Below are 27,588 nucleotides of genomic sequence, written 5' to 3'. Positions count from 1 at the left end.
TCAAAATGGTCACATCTAGCACATCTAGAGTGTTATATTTGTTATACATGTATATATAAAATATGAATATTAAAACTGAGTTCATGTGTACATGTCAGAAGCATTTTAACGTTGAGTTAGAGCAACACCTTACACCTAGTGTTGAATCTATATGAATCTCTATAACATGTTGTTATATATAACAAACTGATCATATATTTATGTATAAAATATTGATCTAAGAAGTAACTAGTAACTACAGCTGTGATATAAATGTAGTGGAGTAAAAAGTACAATATTTCCCTCTGAAATGTAGTGGAGTGGATGTCTAAAGTAGCACAAAATCGAAATACGCAAGTAAAGTACAAGTACCTCAAAATTGTACTTAAGTACAGTGTCCCATCACTACTGACTTTGACCAAGACACCTACCCCAATTACTCCTCTTTTAAATAAGTTATATTTATAGCCTGTATTTGTACACCATTGTGTTCATCTGTGGATATGAAATACTCTTAATTTGTGCTAAAATGTCTTTAAAGGTCTTTGAGCAATTAAAACACTGCAGCATTTCTCCAATTAAACGTATTCTATCGTGTTCTACTCTACATTATTGTATCATCAAACACACTACTAGCTTAGATGATGAGCTTATGATCATTATAATAATTGAACTGACACATTATTTTTAATTAGCAAGGATCCAATTGGGTTATAGCAGCAAAATATAAAATGCGTATCAATAAAATTGGCTGTTGATGGTTCACTAAATATTATATTGTCTTATAATTACTGAATTTCGACTGTTAGGAATGCTGAGGCAGCTGAAGTCGCACGGTAGCCTATACCATCACACTGTCATGATTAATTTCTGAGCCAATCAATAGCCTATAAGGAGATTGGAAGAGGGCGAATTAACGAAGAGAGTGAGAGAGAGAGAGAGAGAGAGAGAGAGAGAGAGAGAGAGAGAGAGAGAGAGAGAGAGACCACTAACCCAGTGAGGACAAACTTGAAAGAAGCGGGGCATGCAGAAAAAGCTCCGCAAGACAACAGTGCAGCTGCTCGGCGGGTTTTGAGGCTACAGAGGCAGCGGAGCTTGTTGCGGATTACAATGATTGCCACAACTCAACAAAACATGACCACGGAGCTGGTATGTGTGTGTTCGTTATTATTATTATTATTATCAATAATATTATTATTGTTTTATCCTCACTTCCTCAGATTCCTCAGATGTGTGAGTGTGTGCGCGCAGTGTGTGTGTGCGTGTGTGTGTGTGAAGAAGGGAGATCCTCTGGTGTGCAGTGGGGAATTCCTCGTGTATGGTCACTATGCATGCATGCAATAACCATCGATTAGTATTTTAGCCTTTTCGCACATTCAGAGTTTTTCCCACATCAATATCCGTCTCACTCTGTGCACTGCGGTGCAGACTGCTGTAGTAACTCGACGTCCAGTCCTGCTTACTCTGTTGTCTCTCTGTCCCATGCAGACTTTTTATAGCATAATATCTGCATCAGTAACATGCTCATTTTTCAAATATTCAGACATAAGTCCCAGCAGACTTTTCCCCCTACAGCTTGGACCTGCACAGGGTCTCAAAACTACAGCCTGCATGATTGATTATCCCTCTGCTGTGTAGGTGTATTGTCATTGAAGACTATAATCCAACATCTTCTATTTTCTGATCACATACTATGCATTTACTACTGCATTTAGTCAAATATCTTTTAATGATCTGTAAATTATTATTTAATGCAGCTCTGCTATTCAATTGTAACATACATGTCAGCTCCAATGTGACTTTGAGACTTTCTCTGGTTTATTTATAAGGCAGTTCATCTTTGTTTGTATGTCAGAACTTGTGAACACACAGTGAATTTCACACATTACAGAGATTCATTGTTCGGATTTCATTCATTGGATTTTACATAATTCATAAGGCTTTTTATTGGCTTAAAGTGTATAGAATTCTTTAAAATATCAGTTAAATGTTTGATAGTGTTAAATGTTTGTATCTGAGTAATCATTACACTAAGATTTCATTGCATGACTAATATCTCTGCATAACAAATATGCTTTATTTCCTTCTTTGTATAAAAGTTTCTTATTCTGTATTATCAGTCAATGTCCAGAAATCTTACTGTGGTGCTTCTGTTTCTGCACAGTGCAGTGCACAGTGCAAAAGCTTGCCAAGTTGACTAATTAACAAATCTAATCAAACTGTCACCCCTCTTGGGAAAGAGTTTCAATCATGAGATCATTAGTACACAGTTGCCCTGGTGGAGAAAGTGTTGTGTGAGAGAGTAGATAGGAGTAGTAAAAAATTATTAGTTTAATTATGTTTAATTGGTATGTAATATGATGCTGAGCACAGTGATGTTTGACGTGAAGTGACACACCGACCATTAGTTCTGTTACTCACATGCTAATGCGATGAAATCTTGGTGAAACACGCCTGAAGCGTCTGTGTGATAATCCTGCAGCATTGTTGTCTCCCCGAGGGGGCCACACACAGGGCTGCGGGGCGTACAGACAATCCATTACCTACAAATGTCGCAACATCTCATGTCACAGCCCCCAATCAATATGCTTTACACAGTGAAGCGATTAATGAGCTAAACCAGGTTTTGTTCATTTTGGGTTACAGTGTCTCACATGTGTCTCTGCAGAGTAAATGCAACGGTTAAGGGGATATCTCTGGGTGCTACTTATGTTTGTGTGTTGTAATATTAGACACATTGTGATACAGTGGGTGCAAAGTGCATTGCGGAGACCTTATAAATGTCTAATGATATCACACATTACCACATCCAACTAAAAAAGCAATGTCACAATTTTGTGCTAGAAAAACATAATACTTTTTGTTCTGGTTCAGTTAATCTAAAGGAGAAAATCACAGTGATTTAATTACTTTTTTTTTTTTTTAAGGCAAATATGTTTTCATTCTTGACACTGATAATGTGACAATATCTCATAGTAAATACATAGACTGTAAATCTTGATCATATCATTTGCTGATAGAGTATTTCTATAGAGTCTCAGCCACCTGCAATACATATTCTGTCTCATATTCTACTATAACTGTACATCATGTCATACGCAGCTCTCCCGCATGTGTTTTACTGTCACTGCTTGTTTCCTAAGGCAGGAGCACAGCCGCTATGAGTGGCCGGACATGCTGAGGAAAAGCTATACAGGACCCTTTTGTATAGTAATATTCTTATGCATGATGGGGAGCATGAAAAGAATAAGACAGTAGGGCAGCCTTGCAGCAGTAGAGGCTAAAGCGGCAGGTCTTTTATTTCACTAAGGCTTGTGCTGCATTGTCAGGCAATAGCCTCGAGGCCAAAAAAAATCTGCCCAGTTAGTCCCATATGGTGTCTATACCACCTACTACTACTACTTTTTTTTTTTTTTTAAAGATAAAAAACACCAGAAAGGGAGAAACGGTGGCGCAGTGAGTAGCAGCACAGATATTACTCTGGATGTGATGAAATATAGCCTGGATAGGAATCAATATCAAGCTGTAGTGTCTCATTACTTCAGCGGGTTGGTTACCATTTATTCCAAACTGGCTAAAGTTACAGCTTGCTCTAATGATGACCTTCATTCTAAATGAGGCAGTGAGAGATATTGACAAGGTAATACATACGTGGGTTACTTGCTAATCTACAGCTTTCCCTTGTGAGCAATTACAATGAATCATTAAAATCAGGTGCATGTAGGCTATATTGAGGGTTGTATGTGTCTGCCAATAGACCCCCCACCCCCCACCCCCCACCCCTTTTTATGGTGGCGGTTATATCTTTGATGCCTCTGCCAATGTCATGTATGTAATAAATATCATTGCCTGATGTTAAATTGGGGTTTAGAGGTATGTAAATCCACAGCCGGTATCCACAAACAGCCCACATTCGTTCCCTCATTCCTCTGCATGTGATTTATTGTTGGATTCTGTGCGCCTCAAAGACACAGAAGATGGAGTTAAGGAGGTCTCCTGAGCCTAATTTATGAATTCTTAGCACCGCCTGGATTCTGCAACCTAGTTGTGGTACATGCTGTGCAGATTGAGTAAATGTGTTTGGCGTGGTTTGCTCTTTGAGGCTGCATTCTCAATCAATACAATTGGAATTGTTTGATTTTGTTTGCAGCGCTCTGAGAAAAAGGCGCCAGTTAGCTGGAATCTGTTTGTGCACAGTTTAATAAACGGCTCCAATCCGACAGGTATGATTTTTAAGTTGAAACGGTGGAAAGGTCAGAATAGGTCTAGGTATTCCACATGGATATGTCACACTTTGCAAGAAACAGTGCTTAACAGAGCTCGCCTATCTAAAAGTCTGCTTTACGGCTATATCCCCTCTATTAATTGTTTCCCTCTGGACCTTGTGCAACTGTACAACTTATCGATTCTCTTATTTGGTTGAGTGAAAATCCCCAAGCTCTGCTGGCAAAAGTAAAAGCTCTCTTTTCTCTAATGCAGTTCTGCATGGTCGGCCAAAAAGCCATCTCAAGGGGATTCCTTCAGGAGAGTTATCCATAAACATAAGGACCTTTGATTTGCATTCTAGCACTCTTAGGTGTTTGACTGACACCTCATCTTGGCTTCCACTCTGACGCCCACGGGATCACGCCAGCTGAATAAAATAGATGGCTCACTGAGGAAGGTCTACGTGTGATTCATTTTTGATCAGCAGAAAACCTGCTCTGAGATGTATTTGCTTGTCCATCAGGGTACTGACTGAAGTCTGGTCTGTCACCCGGCCCAGCTCATCATCTGTTCACCTGTGCCAGCAGTTTGTACTTTATTAGATTTCCTCGTACATTGTGACCAGCAGCCAGTCGTCACTATCAGCTTTGCCAGTGTTCACTCTGGAATTCTGCTCAGCGTGTCGGTACCCCATTTGCAAGTGTGACAAAACTCCTCGTTCACCCAAATGTGTGATACTCCCTGTCTGTCTTAACAACTATACAACCTTAATTGGAAGTGTGCTCTAATGTCTGGGCTCAAGGGAATGATAGGAGCTGTGCATTACATTAGGAGGATGTTTCAGCTCTCACGTTGCACAGAGTAATTAGAGAGAGGACTTGGAAATGAAAACACAATGTGATGGAATCAGTCAAGTGGAGAAATTTAATTTAAAGCGACATTTTCTACTATGAGATCTTGGAATCACTATATAATTCATTATATGTTTAAATGATATGTAACCATGATACAAAACCATTGCTATTCATGCAGTTTTATACAGTATAGGCCCAGTTTGCTATGTTAAAATTCAGTCATACAGAAAGTGCTGAAGTTGCAGTATGATTCAGTATTGACTGTATACTCCCAAAGCCCCCGTAGACTACTGTAGGTTTCATTTCTGATGGAAGGATAATGATGGTTCACTGAGAGATTGCGTGCCGCGAGGGCAAGAGAATAAGATAAAAACAGTGTTAGAAAGGCTAGTAGATACAGAGCCTTGGACATCAATCACCTAGCTCTGGCCTACACCGAGGGTTCAAATATCACTTAAAAGTTATCCCTTCAGGTGCAACTGGTAGTGGTTTTTAATTTGAACATGTTATTATACTGCACCCAAGGAGATCTATTAAAGATGAGACCTTGGCAGGAGTCCTACGCTGGCAACCGGTCGAGATAAAGCAGACCTCATATGTCTTCCATTCATCTCAGAATAAAGTAAACCTGATTCCTTACAGTGAGGTGAAAGCTCCTGAAATGAATTCTGTGATTAAAAATGTGCATCAAGGATTTTACGCTATAATGAATTAGATGCCATATGGAGCCATAAAGGGAGTAAAGAAATCCCACTGATTCAGGTTCAACCGCAACAATCTTTAATCTTCTTGCAGAATTCATCATGTTGGACTACTCTGAAATGGGTTTTAAGACATTTTGACTCGAGTTATGTAAGTACACTATCAGTTTTTTTAGCACTTTAATACACCAAGTGCCAGATGTTCAAGGAAGATAAAGAGATGTATGTTTGTGTGTGTGAAGAGGAAGTGCAGGTGGGGGTATTAAGGCAAGTGTGGCCGATATCACAGATTCAGGGGAAACTGGTGTCACCCAGGGAGCACGGAGGAGTAGCAATCTGTCGACCAGTGAACCGCTTAGATGCCCTCCTTCCACTGCCCGCCTCCCCATGGCCTGGAGGAAGGTGATCGGGACAGGCAAGGCTGTGAGGGTTAAGCTAAAGGGGTGGCCAGCCATCAGGAAGGCTGAGTTTTATGGCTGCTCTGTGATTGAACTCTCACACTCCAGCAGGCATGTGGCTCCAGCAGCACCAGCCTCTCATTATGAGGGAGTGGAGCGCAGCCTGGGAACGGTATGCAATTGTGTTTAATTGTGACCGATACTTATGCCGGCTCAATCCATCAGTTCCCCCTGATCGCATATAGAGGGTACACAAGGACTTGAGTCTAAACTTTTTGTTTTGTTGGTTTTTTTTCTAAGTTTTGCTCTCTTGGTAGCTTTATTCATAACTCACCGTATAGTTATACAGTCCCATCTTATTTTATTGCCTCATTAACAACTTCATCCAATGCTGTTGAATAAATCCTGATGTTCTGAAGTACCTCTTTGCAGATGAAGTAGCTTTTTCTTGAAAGCACACTATATTTTAAGACACCACACATTTCACGACAACTCTGCCACCAACCTCCCCCCCCCCATATTTTAACCATACCACATGCCCCATCAGTCATGTAGCAGGTGAAATGAAGCGATAGTGAGGAGAAATTATGGTGTGGCCAAAATTGCTACCACAATTATAGTCTAATTTTTCATATGCGACAATTTAATGCAGTTCTCATATGGAAAATTTGTGTAATTCAGCGAGATCTCTGTGAAGCTGAAGACTGGTCTCAATCCCCCCGAGGCTCACTGTACTGATATGCCTGTCGGGGAGAAATTTCTGTGAGACTGTGGAAATGAAGCAGCACTAATGTCCTCCCCCTCCTCGGCTGTGCTTGCATTCATCACTGTGTTTGTGTGGGTGTGTGTGTGTGTTTTTTTCATGTCAGGACCTGGGGAGTTCAGATGGTCCTCCGCGGAACTGGAAGGGCATAGGAATCGCCATGGTGGTGATCCTGGCTGTCATGTCTTTGGTTATTCTCTCCGTCATCGTCCTCACGCCTGGTAAGAATGTTGAAAAAAGACATGACAAAAAGGGTGTGAAGAGATGAGGGGAAGAGTAGCAGAGTTAAAGGATAGGGCTTGCAATTTTTTTCTACATTTTTCTTATTGTCAACAAATCTCATGTGCAGAGCCGAACCAAACAATGGACTGATCTACTTATAAATATTGTGTGTGTATCCAAAGCCTGATATATTGTATTCCTCCATGCCATAGACCTCCTTTATGATCCAAAAACAAATCAAAAACACTATGAGACATGTTCCTTCATGATGAAGAGTTTTGGGCGCATGAGTTTGTTTAGAAAAGTTTCAAAAGACTATCGATCATGTTTTCAGTCACCAGAGAGTGGCTCCGTGTAAGGCACTGTGCATTTTGACTGTGTACTAAAGTTCTTTGAGGAATTTACAATGTCGTACAGAGTCAAGATTGTGATATGTAGCACAACAAGCTAGCAAAGCTCTGTAAACAGAACCACCTTCCTGCTTATGCTCAGTGGCCTTACACAGAACTTCTCTCCGGAGACTGAAAATCTGATCTGATGTCTTTTGAACCATTTCTAAACAAACATATATGCCCTTCCCAACTGAAAACATGTCACCCAGTGCAACGTTGAGGCTCATTGACATGTTTTTAATTGCCGGTTTGGCTCTGCACTCTGAGAATAAAAATATAGAAAATCACCAGTCACATCCTTTACGTTGTAATGTGGAGACTAGAGGAAGGCGTAATGCATAAACATATCAATAGTGACATTGAAAATGCAAAAACTGAATCCAAGACTTATGCAGAAAGCCAGGATGTAAGCCAGGCTGCAGACATGCTTAGAATTCACTTTTCTGTAAACAGGAGAGACTTTCTGATGAGATAACTAACTCTGCCTGTTTACTTTTGAAGATGAATCTCACATGTTACTCCGTTCCCATCTCACCATGGAGGATCTGGAGAGTGAAGATTTCAAAGTTCATGACCCCAGTGTGGCATGGTTGAATGGTAAGACTCCTGACTGACAAAGTGCTCTTGACAGCTTATAACCACTTTAGTTATCTAGTGTGAAACTGAGCCACTAGTTTGCACAAAAAAAGCAATTGTTGCTGCCTCTGTGGATTTCTGTCATCACTCTAATAACACAGGACCCTCTTCCCTGAACTGTCTTAACCCTGTCAGAACACGAAGTGGCTCTCCGCACCAGAGAGGGACACGTCCTGTCATTCAGCCTCAACAGCAATCTCACCACTACCCTGTTGGACAACAGCTCCCTGGTGAGTTGTAGCCATACAGCTTATGAGGACAGAGGACAGATTTCAGTATTGATTGGCTCATATCCACGGACAGCTGGACAAATTAACTGGCCAATAGAGAGGTGCTCCCAGATTGAGAGAGAGTGGCTTTAGAGCCCCACTGGTTCATGTTCCACAGTTGAGACAAAAAAAGATTTGGCTGACAATATCAGCTCATTTCTCCCCCAATCTGGCTTTTCTGTGAGCCCCTTCAAAGAGAATTTTCCAAGCAAGGGCATCATTTTGAACACCGCCTCTGCACGACACTGACAGACTTATATGGGTCATCACTGTGGAGCTTAAAGCAGGGTTGTGTTGTCAGGTTGAGAAGAAGTCTCTACGTGGTGTTGTGATATGGTGTGTCATCTCTGCTGCTCTTGTTAGTTCCAGAAAAAGATATTTGCTTGTATGAACGCCAGCTGTTGGATTTCCCTACATAAATGAATAGCTGAGGCAATTTTAGCTAAATATAGTGTCAAAATATGAGATTAAGATTCACAGTGCACAAACAAAACTTTTTGTATATAGCACTTTTTAAAACCAGGGTTTCAACATGCTTTACAGTCACAAAAAAGATAATAAAATTCATCTGAATGAATATTTAAATCAAAGACAAGCAAAAAATGTTAAAGAATAAGAACAAATTAGGGCAAGGAAGCATTAATAAATGAGAAGGATTTTGAATTCTGTCCTGAATATTAAAGAGAGCCAGTGTAGTCAAGCCATCAGGGGTTAATATGGGAAAATTAGGGAGTTTTAGATAGTAATCCTGCAGCAGAATTTTGAAGTGATTGTAATCATGCTACAGCCTCATGGTTTCAACAAGTTTACAATTCATTATAATAGTCAAAACATGAGGAGATGAAACAATAGATGATGCATTTAAGCTGGTGGAAAGACAAGAAGGGGCTTAGTTTGAAGCGTTGCCAGATGTTAAAGTGTTGTACCAGAGGTTTAATATTATCATATTTTGAAGAAAATTATCATATGAGAGTCATAATCGAGAGAACAAATAGGTGTAAATGTGTAATTTTTAATCACATTTATTGAGACAAACACGTTTTTGACACCGCCTACATATCTAGACACATTGTTTAAAAAAAATAAAAAATTGCTGACATAGTTGTATGATGCGTGGAAGGGGGTAGTCTAGAGTTGTAGCCTATTCAGCACCTACATGGAAATTAAATAAGTAAGGTGTTTACCTTATTAGCTCAAGTTCCACATAGCCTACTGTTGTGCAATCTTCAAATAGGCTGCTCTATGTGTCCATAACTCCGTCGGTCTGATTCAGCACTCATTTTCTTCATTTTTTTCACATGGATGCAGCAGTAAACTATCTGGAATGACGTAGGATCCATATTTTGCTACCCTGATCATGTCGGGAAATTAATTAAAATGAGATAGCCTAGACTGTTTGTACACTGTTGGATATTATAAAACATATTATAAAGGCAGCAAGTTAAATGATGAAACTGATGCCAGAGAGAATTCACTGTGAGAAGTGGGGGTGATCATTCCTCACTCCCATGTTCACAACAGTCATTTATTAAGGTTTCAGCAACTCTTGTCTGAATAAAGCCGTAGGGAACATGAAAAAAAACCATCACTTTAACAAATAGATGAAGCCAGTGATGCTACTTATTCCATGCCTGAATCAGCATAGCAATGATAAGAGACACAGTTAAACTGACAGATAAGCCTGTTAAGGGAGAAAAACAGTGGACCCAAGATTGACCCTTGGGGAACTCCTCAGGTGAGAGCAGCACAATCTGATACTTAATCAGCAATGGATAGAAAGAAGTTATGATTAGATTAATAGGAATAAAACCCTTCAAGTGCGATACCAGATATCCTGACCCACTTCCCCCACAAGAGAGCAAATGAAAGTTCTGATTATCTAATTTTGCTCTTTTTTCCTACAGGACCTGACCACTACTAAATTCCAGGTGTCTGCAGACAAGAGGTTTGTCCTCTTGTCATATAACATTAGACTGGTAAGTTTTCTCTTTATGCCAAGTTGACTATTCCAAAAAGCACCATCAAGATTTTTACCTTCAGGGAACATTCAGATCCATAAATTATCCACTAATATCAAAGACAAGCTGTTATTCATGACAAACCGCTGCATGTCTAGCAGGCCACTAGTGACTGTGAAACAACGGTGACATGCATCTTAATCAGGGCCCCTCAGAAACAACAGAGAGAAGGAGTGTGAACATGAAGGAGGAGGTTGAGGAGAAGGGGTGTGTGTTTGTGTGTAAGTGTGCTGATTCTTTTGCTGCAGTAGTCCTTAGCTCCAAAACGCAGCCCGCCAAATGACTGGGATAACATATGGGGAGTTGAATATTTAAACTGGCTGATGGAGGAAGGTGCAGGGGGTTGAGGAAAGCTTTGAGTGAGTGATCAGCGTGAATTGGATGGTGGAAAGGCGGGGGAGGGGAGATCAAGGAGAGGAGGTAAAGTTGGAGTTGCGGTAATGAAATCGCCCCAGTAGTTCGGTGGGGAATTTTAATGAGAAGCTGGCGAGAATCACAACTGCAGGTGGTTTCAGATAAGTGCCAGGGTTAGACACAAAACACAAATCTTTCACTTTACTTTAGCACCATATAGCCCCATTCCTCCACCCCCCCCCCCCCCCCCACCAGCCGTCACACTCTGTAAATACCCGCACCATTAATAAATAGTTGACTCTTTCCTCAAAGGGCAGGCAAGTTGTGTAATGTGCTAGTAATCGCTGAGGGAAGAAAACAGAATTAGAAGGAAATAGAGCCCTCAGCACATTTCCCTCGCATTTTTATTAAAAATCTGAAAACAGATTTTACTGTTGTTTGGCTCTCTCGTACTCTCATTCGTTCAGTCCCTTCTCCCTCTCTGGGTTTCCTCTAAAGATCTGCTTCTGCTCTAATCACTGTGTGTCATATTTTCTGTGTGTGGGGGGAATGAGCCTGTTGCTGTGTTACGGCATTCGTCACACACACAGTGCATCCATTCTAACTGAATTATTGAGTGTTTAACATACGTTCCATCAGTTTTCAGTTATCTCAGTAGAGAAAGGGCTCAGCTCTTTGCCCAGTTTATGGGTTGCTATGGTAGATTTATGCCATTTCATTAGCATACTTCCTTTGATATCTGCAGGCATTGTCTATTCTCATTTGTATGCTCAGTATGTACGCACACTCAAAGAAATCAGCGACAGTGGGAATGCCACCTTGAATCATGTGAATATTTAGAAATGTGTATATGTGTGAGCATGGTTGTCATTTTATGCGTGGGGGCTATTCCTCCATTCTCCCCTTCTTTCTAGCTCCCTCCTTCTCTCTCCTGCTTCATCTTCATCGCCCTCACTCACTTTATTCTGTCTATCTCTGGGGGGATTTGTGCTGACTGAAGCAGTTTGCACCAGGCACCAGCTTTGCTGTTCGGAAGAGGAGCTGCTGAGAGTGGCAGAGAACCAGAGAGAAAAACAGGGAGAGCAGCAGGGAAAGCCACATGCAATGGAGGAGGGGGAGAAAAATGGGATATGTACAATTTTCCCAAATACACTGCCCAGTTAAAATCAATCAGAATGGCTATCAAAGAATAACAGAGATGCTATAAGACGAGTACTGCATTGGAGAGAAATGGATGAGCAGGCTGTGGGTAAAGTTAAAAGGCTTCTCTGGATTTTGTATTAGCTCTGGAGGCTTTAGGGAGGGTTTTGTGCCTGGTGGGTGAAAATAAATGGATTTTGATAAGGGGTTATACATAGAAGTGACTTAGGGATTTGACCATATAGGGACAACAGAAAGCAGATTCCCTACAAGAAAATGTCTTTTCTCAAAGCCTGTGTAAATTCAGCAGGTTTATGTGTGTGTGCATGAGAGAGGGGAGAAGGAGAAAGAGAAGACATACATATTTTTAAAAGAGCGATGGCCGGATAGTTTAGAGGAGATGGAGGTTTTTGGGATTGATGAGCTCAGTTGAACTGACTGGTGCCTGCCAAGACAGTGCAGTTTAGGGACAAATAAAATGCCAAGAGAGTCGTGTCTGCACTCTGCAGCAAACGCTGATGGGTGCTGGTATCAAAGGCAGCGCATTGTGGAGCTGCTAAGAAATGCTTGTAAGGCAGGAACAATGTTGAGAAGGAAAGATACTGCTATCTCTGTATTGTCTGTCTTGCAGCGCACACTTGATCCCAATAGCTGCGCTCATGCAAAGGGTGTTTTAATCACTGTGTTTTCTTTTGTCATTCGAGATTCAAGAGATTTATTTGTCACATGCATAGTTGCACATGTACAACAGCAGTGAAATAAAATTCCAACAACTGTGCAAATAACAAACCATGTAAATAGCAATTGTGCAAATAGCAAATGTAAAGCTATATAGCCATATAAAAAAATCAATTAAAAAATATAAAGCTACACACAGGGAAAAGTAAAGGACTATAATAATGATAATATAAAGCTATATACAGTAGAAAATAACAGATTATCCCAGAATCTATATTTACATAATAAAAATAAGGTAAAAATAAAATAAGAAAGAAATATGGCAAGTTATAAACAATCTACAGTGTGAAGGGGACAATGGGCAAAACGCAAAGTGGTAAGGTGATGAAGGTGCTGAGCTGCAAAAAAATACAGAGTGCAAAATACGTGCAGATGTGTGTTGTGTAGGTTTTAAGTGTTTATGGACTGTATGGCCTGGGGGGAAAAGCTCCTTCTCAACCGCAGTCTTGGCCATTAGGGAGGGGAGAGGCTTGCCAGAGGGTAACTACTGAAATAGTTTGTGACTGGGGTGGTGAATCTCCTTAATGATCCAGTTTGCCCCAGACCTGCACTGCCTGGTGTAGATGTCCTGGAGGCAGGGAAGTGCTGTCCTGGTGATGCGTTCGACACACCGGATCACTCTGTGAAAGGCTTTACTATTCTGAGAGCTGTAATTACCGTACCAGGCAGTGATGCTTCCAGAGAGTACAGACCCTACTGTTGCGGTGTACAAGGATTTCTGGAGCACTGTGGAAATCTTGGATTTCCTCAGCTGCCTGAGGTGATACAAGCCTTGCCTTGCCTTTTTCACTAGGGTGGTGATGTGTGTAGACCATGTCAGGTCCTCAGAGATGTGAACTCCAAGGTACCTGCAGGTGGTCACTTTCTCCACCGGAGTCCTGTAGATCCTGAGTGGTGTGAAATGGATCCCCTGCTTCTCCCTCCTGAAGTCTACCACCATCTCCTTGGTCTTGGAGACATTCAGGTCCAAGTTGTCCTTACACCATGATGACAGCACCTCCACATCGTCCAGATAGGCTGTCTCGTTGTTGTTTGAGATCAGGCCTACCACCACATCCATTCATGAATCTCACAATGATGGTGGAGCTATGCAATCATAGGTGTAAACAGAGTAGAGCAGAGGACTCAGGACACAGCCTTGGGGGCTGCCAGTGTTGAGGATTCAGATATTGGAGGTGCAGGTTCCAACCGTCACCACCTGTGGTCTGTCAGTCAGGAAGCTCTGAACCCCAGAGTGAGGAGCTCAACCCCAGGTCCCTGAGCTTGGTGACCAGTCTGGTGGTGGGAGGAACTATAGTATTAAACGCTGAACTGTAATCAATGAACAGCGAGCGCACATAATTCCTATTGTCATGTTATCCCACGCTATTTTCTGAGTGTTTAATCTGTGTGTTGTGCCCCCCACCCCCGGTTTTGGCGGCATGGATTGGAGAACAGGCGGATAGTGAAAGGGGATGACAAGCAGAGCGATCTGGAGGATTTATGACATACTACTGGCAGCTACATTAGAATTCACTCTGCCGCTCTCTGACTGTTTATCACACCGACACACAATAACGTACGGTCTGTGCCGCCGGCTTCATGATGTTAAATCACGATCAGAATCACTGCGTTCCTTAACAAATCATAAACAGCTGATTGAACATGGTGCTCATGGCAATGCTGCCCCCTTTGGTCTCGAAGAGTGAGAGCCCTGCTCTCTCTAAAACTCAAAATACTGTCAACTCTGGCTGTCAGCCAGTGCCGCTCCCCTCTCTGCATCCTTTCCTTCCTTCCTGTCTTTGTTTCTTTCTCTCTATCACCTTCCCTCACTTTTCCCTTCAGTGTTTGGTCAATCCATCCCTTCCTCTTCCTGTTCTTGCTGTTATATTTTGTTGTAACGCAGCTGTTTCCCTGTACACTGCCTTCCCCTCATGCTCACCGCAATCAGATTTCAATTTCATTTAGATAGCTTTAGAATTTATTTCCCCTCTTTTATCCCTGCAGCTTTAACCCTGCGTCACTCCACCCATGCATTTTCCAACAACAGACAAACAACACGGAAAGAAATCCAATTTCACTGCTAAGTGTGCTGTATAGAGGATGTGACATTTAATTTCTTTAGGGACTGCTTTTCTAGGAGGCTCAGGCTTTCAGAGGCCAGTGGGCAAATAGCCTGCTTCCAACCCTTTGTTTGTAAAAAAAAAAAAAAAAGAATGGTAGAAATCAATATATTACATAGAATTCATCAGGTAATGCTTTGATCAATTGCGGTTAACACATACACACATACACACACACACACAGTCATTGATTCTGGTCCTTAGTCTTCTTCGGCGTGTTAATTTAATTATTCATCGAGCTGCTGATGCTTTTGTCAGGGTTGAGACAGACTTGTCAGCCACAATAGATCTCAGTGGGAAGGATATTAGCTGTAATGATGCTATTTAATAAGAATGTCTGTCTTACTTTCTATACTTTCCTTTCCAATCTCATGTCTCGTTGTCTCTTTTACTAAGTCTTAAGGGTCCAAGTGATACAAATTTTTATTATTCAGATATGATCTCAGTAATGATGTAATATGGATGAAATTGTTACCAGTGGTTTAATAACTGATATAAATCAAGTCTGGTAATTTCAGTAACAATCAAAGCAATATTGAAACCCTTAATGTGCTAAAAATGACCACAGATAATTACAGTAAGAGGCTGTTTTTTTTAGATAAAAGAAAAAATTCTAAATTATTATATATATAACTATTATCAACTAAATTATTTAAGGTGTGTTGAACATTTTTCTTTCTAATTTTGTAGCTTTATCATGTGTTGCTGCCATTTTATAAAAGCAATAAGCCACTTGATGCAGTGCTTTGCAGTGATTGTAGAAGAACCTAGAAAATGCAAACACAGCTTCCTGTTGCTTATTGCTCATGTTAAAGATTGGCCTCAGCAGTGTCCTTCATAACCTCTGTTTCATTTTCATTTAACCTTATTTATACATGTGTACGTATGAGCATGTGTGAGCACTAAAATGTGTGTGTTGTCATCTTAAGTGTGGCACACCTGTATGCATGATATCCTCTACCTCTTTCAGGTGTTCTCTCAGTCCTTCACAGCCTCCTATGCTATCTACAATGTGGCTAATGGGTAGGTGGAATCATGAATGCTAATGCATGGGCTGCACTGGGCATGAGCGTTACCAATGCAAGCAGACCTGAGGATTGAAAAAAAGTACTTCGTTCAAGTGTGTCTCATCCAATCAGAGCCTCGTGTTTCTGTCAGACATGCATTCATTCGTCAGTGATCCTTCCAGGTTCCATTTCCCAACATGAGGTTTGTACTGTACTTCAGATTTCACTGCTTGAGATTCATATACAGCATTAAATCAGTGATGAAACTCTGTGGTAGCTATGTGGATGATCCCTGGAACTTCTGAGGAATGGTTCTGCAAAGGATTTCAGGAGAGAGCTACAAAATTGATCATTGCCTGAGTATGCCTTGGAAGAAAAAGTGCAGCTAGAAATATGGGAAAAGAAATGTTGCACTCTTGCATGAATCAACCCTGTTCTCTGTTTGGTTTTCCCTCTCTGCATCTTGCTCTCTTGTCCTCACAGTGCAGTCTCTCTCTCTCGAGCAAAGCTCAAGGGCATGGATGGACCTCAGAGGGCTTTAAACAGGACAGTTGTCTCCTAATGGAGGGCTTATGTCTGAGCTGTGTGTGTGTTCCAGGGATCTGATGGAGCTTAACCCACCAGATATGGAGAAGGCAGTGCTACAATATGCCTCCTGGGGGCCACAGGGGAACCAGCTGGTAAGCCAGGCACTTCCTCATTCACCTGATCAATCTATTTTTGTTTGTTGCCTGCATCTACTAACCTGTCAAAATGATTTAAAAAAAAGATTCTCTCAACCCCTGCAGTCTATAATACTGTAGTCTGTCTATGAATGGAGCCTCCTTTTGACATCATTTTCATAATGATAACATCAATGATACTGTGTCTTTGTGATTATGAGATGAACTCCAGCTGGGAGGTTATTGCAGAGACCGCTTTGCTATAATGGGTTTGTTTTACACTGATAATAAAATTCATCTACTTTCCCTGTATCGTAATTGGCGTCTGCTGCTATGTCGGTGCTCATCTGCAGCATATTAACTGGCAAGTAAAGATGTATTGGCTCTCACCCATGTGTGTGGGCCAATGATTCATTCATTCTTGGATGGCGTCCGACGCTCGATTCATGCAGCCATCGATGGAGGCTGCAACCAAACTGTCTTTGATAATGGATTGGCACTGTCTGTCTGTGCTGCTCGTTCCAGGTTTATGTGTTTGACGGAGATATCTATTACAAGCCGAGTGTGACCAGCAAACCCCTGCGTCTCACATCTACTGACCAGGAGCAGAATGTGGTGAACGGGCTCTCTGACTGGACTTATGAGGGTAGGATTTAGTCCAGATTCATGAAAGAGTTGAAAAATCAGCCAAACCAAGTTGACAGGAATAGTCATGAAACACAGGTGTATGCTTTGAGTTTAAAAACGTTTTCTATCTTTTAAAACAGAGGAGGTTCTCTTGACATATGTTGCCCACTGGTGGTCTATGGACGGAGCCCGGCTGGCGTACCTCACCATCAACAACTCTGCCACACCTGTGATGGAAATACCCCACTTCTTAGGTGGTCTCTACCCCTCCAATGTGTTCTTCCCCTACCCCAAGGTGAAAACTAGTTCAAATAAAACTAATGCTGTGTCACAATTCTATACTACTTATTCAGTGCGTTTACATGCACACAATTATCCTGGTTTTGATCGCATTCTGGATATGGCATTAACATGAAACATGAGAAACCTGGTTATCTGTAACAGTTGCAGGTTTTTAATCATCTGTGTCCAGTTGTGTCTTTATTCTGCAAAATCTCAGCCACTCATTTCTCTACCCACAGAGAATATGGAGAAACCTGGATGAGGTGTTTATGTGACAAAGTATCCTGGTTTCTATTGGAGTACTCTAAGTAGCATATCCAGGTTTCTCAAAATCACAATAAGGTTTCTAAAACCTGGATAAGAAGTGCAACACATAACAGGAATACTCCAAAAACCTGATCATAACCAGGATAATGGTGCGCATGTAAACACACTCACTGATTCTGAGCAGGTATTTAGAATTTAGTGTGTTTACACTGAAAATATCAAATATAATCAAAACAGACAGAATGGATACTAAATACAGTGGATTTGTGGGTGTGCTGTTGATTCACACTATTCTCCCACATTGCAATGCACAAAGGAAATGGAGGGAGTGCATGCTGTATGGATTTGGGATGCAGCTTTAAGGATCACAATTTTTCAAGTCTGTCTTAAAACAATAGTGAGGTGCCCAAATGAACACTGAAACAGGTGGTGCTCGCTGTAATCCTTCCTCCTGTTAATACTGACCATCACATTCCTAATGAGCTTTCAATGCATGGGATGGGGTACAAAATCCACAGTCCCCCTTCCATGCAAAACTGCTTCAGCCATCCAGATTAGTCAAATCAAGTGGATATATTTCAAAGTTACTGTCTTTTTTTTTTTTTTTTTACTAAATTCCTTCTTCTCTTCTCAATCTTCTCAACTCCTGTTGAGCTGAGGTATAAGGATTGTAGCTGTCCAGGGAAACACCAAGAGGGAATCTTGTATTGAAAAGATATCCACTTAATTTTCTTAACTCGCCCTGCTGAAGCTTCATATTAGCTTCAGATACACTTTTAATCACCCTTTAATGGCTAGTATGAACACGAGGAATGATTACAGCAAGCAAAAAATCTTTCAGCGTTGTAATAGGCACCTGACTGTTGTTTTAAGACAGACTTGAAAAATTGTGAATCTCTCCTTTAAGTCTCCACAGCCATGCTAGTGACTGTGTGAGGATGCACTGAGGAGGCACAGCAGTGCTGCATGCTAATACCAGCATGCTAACATGCACACAATACTAACATGGTGATGTTTAACAAATATAATGTCACCATCTTAGTTTAGCGTGTTAGCATGGTAGCATTTCCCAATTAGCACTACAGAAAGTATTACCATAAAGTACAGTTGAGGCTGATGGGGATGACATTGGTTTTACAGGTATTTGTTTGAGCCTAATTTCATGGAAATCCATTTCATATTTATTGAGTGGAAAAGAAAGGGGATCATTGGGATTCGTCGTTTGGGATCCATGTATGTCTGTACCAAATTTTGTGCCAATTCATCTAATAGTTGTTAAGATATTTCAGTCTGGATCAAAGCAGTGGAAGAACAAACCGACCCACATTGCCATCCCTAGGCCCACACTGCTAGCATGTCTAATAAGATTTACAAAACTTACACATAACATTATTCATGAGTTCATTTGATCATGAGCATATTGATTTTTTTTTTTTCTTTTACTTGTGCTCACAGGCCGGCTCAAGTATCCCATCAGTCAGTCTGTTTGTGGTGAATCTGTATGGTCCAGCTCACACTCTGGAGATGATGCCTCCTGACTCCCTCAGGACCAGGTAGTGCACATCTTTGTGAATAAAAGACCGAATAAACCTTTAGGACCTTAGGAACTGCCTGTCATAAATGATTACATACTGTAGGTCCAGGTTCCTCTCCTCCTCATCACTGCTTCTTTTTTCCTTTGCACCACTTTCCAATCCTCGTTTATTATTTTCTGCATCAACTCTTCAGAGACAGCTACATCTCCATGGTGACTTGGATCAGCAGCACCCGCCTTGCGGTTCGTTGGCTGAATCGTGCCCAGAACCAATCAGTGCTCTGCGTGTGTGAGGCCACCACAGGGGCATGCTCAGAGGTGAGCGGTCATCAGTCGTTCCACATTAGTAATCCGAAGCGCCTTGGCTGCAATGTACAGCTTTAATAGAATTTCACTTCTTTTACACAGTGTTGGGAGTTAGGATTGATTTCCTTAAGCTCTCAAATCTCTGCTGGCAGGATTAATATTTAAGGTCATTTGCTGCATGAGAAGAATTTTCAGTGATGTACTGCAGTATTTTATTTCTTGTTCCCTTTCTGTAAACCCACACAGATTTCAGTTTACCCATTGCCAATTACCTATTAATGCCATATTTAATAATTAATAAACATAATAAGCTTTGTTTATGCAATGCTGTTAATATCAGCCTTAGATGTTCATGTGAGTGTGTTTTAAATAGTGTGACTAAGACATTTATCTATATTGTGTGATTTTAAATCCACAGAAACACAAAATGGCCATGGACATAATGCAAAACCAGCGGCAGGTACGCATTGCTTATGTTATTTATCATTATTTATTGTCTGCTTTATTTCTCTCGACTCAATATTTTCCTCTGGCTCAACAGGACGTGCCGTTGTTTTCTGCAGACGGCTCTGTGTTTTATACGATCCTGCCAGCAAAACAGGGCGCTCGTGGAGAGTTTCACCACATCGCCGGTCTGTCAGCCCAGGTCAGTTCGAGGGTAGTTAACTTTTACTCCCTCCTGTCATCCTCGAATAATTTCTGACAAAACTGGTCGTTAACATTTCAGTAGGAGGTCACATTAAACAGAGTGTGATTACAGATCTCCGCAGCACAGAGCCAATGCCTTCCTCCTCCTCCTCCTCCTCCTCCTCCTTCTCCCTCACTATCGAAGCAATTTGTTTGCATTTATTTTCTCCCTAATTATGCAAACAATTACTGAAACGCCATTTTATCTTAGGAGTTATTTCTCTCGTTAATACTTTCATGGTCGTTTGCCCTTTCCCTTTTCGAAGGAATTCAGTTCATTTCAATTAAATAACTCATCCCCCACAGGGCAAATTAAGAAAGTTTAATGATGCTTTTTTTTTTTTTAGAAACATAAGCAATGAAGGAGGAAATTACATCTGCTCCCTTTTTTCTTTCTCATTGAAGTATTAAGTTGTTTGAGTCCCACACCTTTAGGCCCAGAATTCACTCCCAATGTCAAAATAAACAATAATTAAAAAGTACTTCTCTGAACTCTCTCTGTAGCCATCAGTGTCTTCATTCGGTTTATGAACCTATCTTTCCCATCTTGTGACAGGCACTCGCTGTATCGCTGCACCTATTTTTATTCTGTATATGTGCCTGCTCCTACATTCATCTCTGTATTTCTCTGTAACGCAGCCTGCCATCCCTTCTGTCCCTCCTCGCTTCTTGACATCAGGGATCTGGGACGTCACCCTGCTCTGCGCCCTAGACGAGAAGGCTGGAAAGATGTACGTGAGAGCCACAGTGTGTGGAACGGGGTTGAATCATCCTTTATATCGCCTCACGCCTTCGTCAGCTCACAGCTCCTTACTATGAATGTACAAGTGACAAGAAGGGAGAGCGGAATAGCAACCACCATCATTAAAATAATCATTTCTTGCTGTAAGCTTAGAGCAAAGTCTAGATGCGTCAACTGCTGGGGAGCAAACTTCTTCATTTGGTTGGATTCTGGGAATGGTACACATCATTTAAGACAGTACAGTATAGTGTATAGCATTGATCTTGGTGAAACTGGCAAAAGAAATGTGTTTTCTTGCGGCATTTGAAGGGGACAAAGGATTACTTGCATTTGACCAGAACACATTATTGCTGAAATCTGTCTTTATCCTACTGGGGACAGAAACCCCTCATGAACACATTAACTGCAGTGTGAACGTCACGGAGAAGTAAACATAGTCAGTCGAAGATCTTTCCAGTTGTCTTCAGTCCCAGACATCACAAACAAGTCATTCTCCTCTGCAATACTCTTTTTACATTAACAAAGAAGTGGTCAGCATAATGTACACTGATGTATATCCACTGTTCAAATAATTTAATCCAACATCTCTAGCGGTGCTTTAGAAATTAAATGGGATACGCTGACTTCATCAACACATTGAAATATGTAAATATATGCAGATAGATTCCTGTCATGAATAATTGATAACCTGGATAATTATGATGAAGTAAAGACACCCAAAGGTGATCAGCAGTTTTCAAATAGTGTTAATTAACTTGCTGTGTCTGAGGTTCATTTTTCTCATCAACAGTTATTTCCTGAGCACAGAAGAATCCAGACAAAGCAGACACCTCTACAGGTAAGCACATGTTCCTGTGGGAAATGCTCTAACTTTGACCTAATACTGATTCTATACAACACTATAAACAGATTCAATACTGTCATTATCGTAAGATACAATGCCTTGTTGAGACTTATGTGTTCTTATTTGTTGAGTTTTAAATTTTAAAACAGACTCCCCTTTTATTCAGTAAAACTGAGGACTATGGGGATGCCATTCATTTTGAAAGTGTTTGGTCATAAACCTGTTTTTTTTTTTTTAAATGACCTGAATGTGGCTCTGGAGAGAAAGTGAACGGATCACGAAAGTTATTACGATTCACCCTGAGGTGATCAGAGTCAGCTTTATTGGCCAAATATGTTTGAACCCAAAAAAATTTGATTCCAGTTTCTAGTGGAAACTCTCTCAGTGTGCTCAGATACAATGTACTGAAAGATACATACATACAGAAGACATGCAGCTAAACAAGTACAGCAGGCTGACAGAGATAAGCAGTATAAACATATAGCTGTTATGTACAGGCAAGTAGGTGAAAAAGAAGAAAATGGACAACAACATACATGCAATGTCTATACGGTCAAACTGTCACTGTAAACTTTGTACAGCAGTGCAAATAATATGGGTGATGTAATACGTTACATTAGGTGCATACACTGGGTTACGTACAGTATATGCATGTAGATATATACACATTTTTGTCCAGCATGTACAGTCATTTACAACAATTTGTACATGTTTATTGCACAATTTGAATCTAAACTGAATATGATTTGCATATATGATTAGTTGATGTAATCGATTAGTGGTCAATTTATAGTACAGGGTTACTGCAGAGAAACTTTGTTGTCAGTCCATCTTGTAGATGTTTCAAAGGATAAGTGAAAACTTAGATGTTCTGGTGGCGTCAAATGGTGAAGTCATTATTCGTCATCGTCTGGGGTCCTTGAATGTCTTTTCAAAAGGCCAACAGCTGAATTCACGCATTTATAACAGAAAAAAACCCACTCAGATGACAAGGAAGATCCTCTGTGCTGCTGAGGCCCGAGTCACTGACACTTATGGTCCTACCTGTCTGTGATAAACACACTTGTCTGTAATCTCATCAACCTCCCAAGTTTCATATGTTTTATTGGCTTACATAGCTTTGGGCTTCAGGAGACAGATCAGTATTATGGAGGAGGGAAGTTGTCTTGTTGAAACTGCCTGTGTGATTAATCCAGTATGAAATCTATAAGCAGCGGTGTGTAGAGGGACATCTAGAGACTGGGCACCGCCCAACAGGGCAATCAGTGTAACGGCTTTTATGTCTTACCTTACTGAACCCCATTTGTTCCCGAAAAGTCAGCTGCCTGACTAGTTTGTCTCTAGACACTGACACTTTTGCTTAATATCTTAGCAATCAATCGCCCCTCTCCCGGAGCAAATCAAACCGCTTTAGACTATCCAGTTCCTCTTAAGTGTTGTCAATAACCCTCCTCTCTTATTTCCAAGTGTGGACCTTGATGGAGTGTTTCAGCGCCAGTGCATCTCCTGTAACCTCATAGATGGGTGTCGCTTCTTTAAAGCTGAATTCAGCCCCAATCAAACCCACTTTATCCTCTACTGCTTAGGTAAATGAGACATACACTTACATGGGATGTGAAAGCTTCACACAGCTCTGACAGTTGGTTTTATAATGTTGTCATTTGAAAAACTCCCCAGGCCCGGGAATCCCTAAAGTGACACTTCACAGTACAAAGGACCCCTCCAGTGAGTGTTACATCTGCTTGTCTGACTAATGATGCAATTACACACATACACAGACACAAAAACACACACACACATACACATAGGCTGTCAGCAGCTTCACATGACAGCCTGTAGAGGGCGTTATATTCAAGCAGACCGGAATAGAGATTCATTAATGTCATGTTTGTGAACACTGCCCTCTGTCCGTGGCTCTCAGTTAGAGACATTTCTGCAGACATAATCTAGATTTGAGCCACAACCTCATGGGTTTCTGTGTCTATCTTAATGTTCAGGATAAAAAATATGACACACTGGTGTTTTATCTCTTGTAGGATACGTTGTCTTGGAGGATAACGACGCTCTGTCTAAGGCCCTGGAGGACAAGAGCCTCCCTGAGACTCTGTTCAGGACACTTCCAGCTGACAACCATGGTACAGCAAGAAAAACATTGGCTATATTTTTTTTTGTTTTGACTCTCACCTTATTAAATAACCAGTCTGCTCTCTAAACAAGAGGGTTGTGGTTAGATATACTAGATATTGGTTACACAAATACAACCACAAAGCAGTCACATAAACCATTTATTGCCTTTCTCGAGCAATTAAGCGGTCGGACTAAATTCAGCAGTGACAATTGAGCTCTGGCTGCTAGTATCTCAGCCTGGAAGGGACAAATATAATTAAATACCAACCAAAGCGGTAATTTCTTCTATTTGGTGATTAGATAATTAGTGTGAGTCATGCCCACCCTCCAGCACCAGCGCCAAGTGTTCCTTCAGAGAACAACTGTGTATATTTGTTCACGTTTTGTTCAAATTAAGATTGTCTTTTTTTAGAGGCTCAGATGAGGCCCGAAATTCTTGTAGTTATCCTGATATGTAAACAGACATATGACCTTGTTCAACCCGTTTGCTCTCCTCAGATCTGCACCTGAAATTATCTCTACCTCAGGGTTACGAGGCCAACCTGCACCCTCTCCTCATCATTGTGTAAGTGTCATTGAACAAGTACGCTACGAGCTATTTTGTGTCACCTGTTTTGCAACCTATGATCCTTTAGCCCTTCCTTTACTCCTCCGAGCCGAACACCTGTCACCATACTAGCTGATCTTGTTCGTCTTGTCACTCAGAGACGGCCTTCCCGGCAGTCAGTCGGTGACGGAGGAATTTGCCCTCGACTGGCCTCATGTCCTCTCCAGCACGCACAATGTGGCCTTGGCCTGGGTGGACGGCAGGAGTGGGGTGGGCCGTGGGCAGAAGACCACCGCTGTGGATCCACGCAAGCTTGGCTCACTTAAAGTCAAAGATCATCTGGATGTTGTAGAGTCAGTACAGTTATGCAACAACATGACAGACAGACATGTCAGAGTATGTGAAACTAACAGGCTTTTATGATGTTCCCACAGGTTGTTGATGCAGCTGCCTTATATCGATGATCGTCGGATGGCCCTCTATGGCAAGGTTACAGTATTTTCTAAATTTGGCAACTCAATATTCCAAATAACTCTTTCTACAAAGCTGTAGCATGCTTTGTGTTTTTTAGCACTTTTCTATTTCTATCTACAGGCATTTGGTGGTTACTTGACTCTCAAGATGTTAGCTGCAACAGATAAGCTCTTCCAATGCACCGCCGCTGTGGCGCCGATAACTGACTTTAGGCTTTATAGTGAGTTGAGATCATGTCATTGACTATTTGTACAATGAGGTCATGGAAATAGTGATAAAACTCTGAAACAGTTCATGTACTAAAGTAAAAGTTATTCCACTGTTTTCAGGTGCTGCCTTCTCAGAGAGATATCTAGGCCTTCCAGCAAAGGAGGAACACGTTTACTCGGTGAGGCTCTGAAACCAATGCTCTGAACTGTGGATATACACTATCTTGCAAGTTTATTACCTAAAACATTATCTTCACAATGAGTATAATATTCAATTTTTGTTGTCTAATATTTTGTCCACCCCATTTATATTAATGAGGGTAGATTTAATAATATAAACATCTCTCAGTATAACACAATACAATTCAACTGCACCACAACAGCCTCCAAAATAACCATAAAGTTCACTAAAACAACAAAAACATTAAAGCCTTTATGACGGTGAGATTTATTTCAGGAATGTTGTAATAGACTGCATTACTTTTAGCCAGGTAGTGTTATCTCATAAACCACTTATATTGCGATGATATCTTTTCAGACTGCCTCTTTGCTGGAGGAGGTTAACAAGCTGAAAGATGAGAACTTCCTTATATTACATGGAACTGCAGATGGTAAGAGTTCATTCAATTTTATATTAACTTTTATATATTTTGAGTTTTCCTACTCCAGTTTATATGTTTGTGTATCTTTGTGCCAAAGCGAGGGTACACTTCCAGCACAGCGCTGAGCTCCTGAGCCGACTGGTGAAGGTGGAAGCCAACTACTCGCTGCAGCTGTACCCCGACGAGGGCCACGTCCTGAGAGAGCCGCGCAGCATCCAGCACTTCCAGCGGACAGTGGTGAACTACCTCCAAAGCTGCTTGAAGCACAGCGTCCTCTTAGATCCCGTAGATGACGAAGAGGAGGAAGATGACTGAGCCCAGAGTTCCCCTTCCCTTCTTCTGGAAGGACTCTTTTCAGACTGTATGCCATCTTACCTTGGGTCAGATTACCAGGCACAAGAGCACAGGAGTGGGGACCAAACACATCAGATCACCTCCTACAACTTCTGGAAAATTTGATGTACTGTATACCTTGTTGCACACAATTATTTCTGCTGTTATACTGTATGTTTTGAGGCCCTGTTTGTTTACAAAATTCACATGAGATGATGTGTTTTAGTAGGCTACTGATTCTGCCAAAAGTTTACAAAGTTTAGACATGCATGTCGTAATGGCTGCATGATGTGGAGTAGTTTACATTGCATTTTCTGTGTTTTGCAGGTCTAAATCTCACCCATCAGGGTTAAAAGTGCAAAATCTGCCAACAGCTGGGAACACACTAGAAGACTTACAGTACCAGTCAAAACCAGTTTGGACACACCTTCCCATCCACTTGAATGAGAAGGTGTGGCCAAACCCTTTGACTTGTACTGTAAATAATCCTTGTTGATGCTTCGAGAAGACTCAGCATCAGTGTTACACTTTTAATGGCTGCATAAAATGACTGAAGTTCCTTACAGGTTTCTGAATAAACCAGCTCAGACTATCACATTCAGATTTGTGCAGATTCCAGTCATACAAATCAAGCAACTGGGACAACTCTGATGTAAGAGATTTGAATCCTAAACTTTAAGATAAAGCTGTCCATCACAACCAGCCCTACTGGTCACAGGCCAGCCCTACTGGTCACAAGCCAGTACATAATCTCCACAATCTTCAAGATGTCATTGTAAATTATTACAGGTATTTTGTACAGTGTGTTCCCAGCTTAGATAAAGTTAGATGAAGCTAGTTAGATTCTAAATGTGCCAAAAACATTTTGTGGACTTTATCCACGTGTTTTATTAGCGTTACTTGCATTACTGTGATTAAGAATGATTATGCAACTGAGATTATTTACACCACAAGCTCCGATTCAAGAATGACTGCAACAACAAACAAGCATAAATTTCTGTCTATGTACGTAGGTCTGTTTATCAACTGTATATGTAAGAACGGTATGTTTCTGTTTTGATACATCTCTGCATTTGAATCATTTCTTGTACTGTATATTGCAGAATTAAATTTCACTGGACAAACTGTTGAGCAATTGCTTTACAGTCCACAAAGGCCTGACCATAAAACTATCAACCAAACCATAATGGTGAGCTGCATGCAGATGTTTTGGAAATGAATGCCCTTGACTCTAAACAACAGGCTACTCCTTTTTTTCCAACAATCCTTGACAATAAAGATTGAACTTATGGTTTTACAGCAAAAATGTACTTTGGTTTCATTAACCTTCATGGCTATATTCTAAACTGAGCCATTTGGGAGGATAATTTAAAAAAAAGTATCATGTGCTAACCAACTTTGATCCCTGAAAAGTACAGCTCTGGCATTCACAGCAAATATTATCTGCAATTATTACTCTAAAGGGCTACAAAGATCAGCGGCCGCTGATATTCATTTAAAGTGTCTGCCAATACTGATAATCATCAGAGATTAGACCATCATTAAATTCAGAAAATCAGGTCACTT

At 41.0% G+C, this 27,588-nt stretch overlaps 1 protein-coding gene across 1 annotated transcript; it reads left to right on the top strand.

Annotated features, from left to right (window-relative positions):
* Positions 1-985: 985 nt before the first annotated feature.
* LOC121895691 (inactive dipeptidyl peptidase 10) lies at positions 986-27,282 on the top strand. The gene is given in 26 exon segments (XM_042409102.1): positions 986-1,043; positions 1,046-1,128; positions 7,008-7,122; positions 8,017-8,112; positions 8,287-8,381; positions 10,325-10,396; positions 15,743-15,795; positions 16,378-16,459; positions 16,967-17,087; positions 17,209-17,363; positions 19,073-19,170; positions 19,346-19,469; positions 19,876-19,917; positions 19,999-20,103; positions 20,784-20,875; positions 21,677-21,724; positions 23,198-23,316; positions 23,408-23,455; positions 23,767-23,865; positions 24,356-24,422; positions 24,563-24,757; positions 24,839-24,893; positions 24,999-25,098; positions 25,208-25,266; positions 25,626-25,698; positions 25,787-27,282. Coding segments are annotated over 26 exon segments (2,454 nt in total). The 5' UTR covers positions 986-1,003; the 3' UTR covers positions 26,005-27,282.
* The last annotated feature ends 306 nt before the right edge of the window (positions 27,283-27,588 follow it).

This window comes from Thunnus maccoyii, chromosome 4, assembly GCF_910596095.1.
Source record: "Thunnus maccoyii chromosome 4, fThuMac1.1, whole genome shotgun sequence".
NCBI lineage: Eukaryota > Metazoa > Chordata > Actinopteri > Scombriformes > Scombridae > Thunnus > Thunnus maccoyii.
This window is presented reverse-complemented; position numbering and strand designations above follow the sequence as displayed.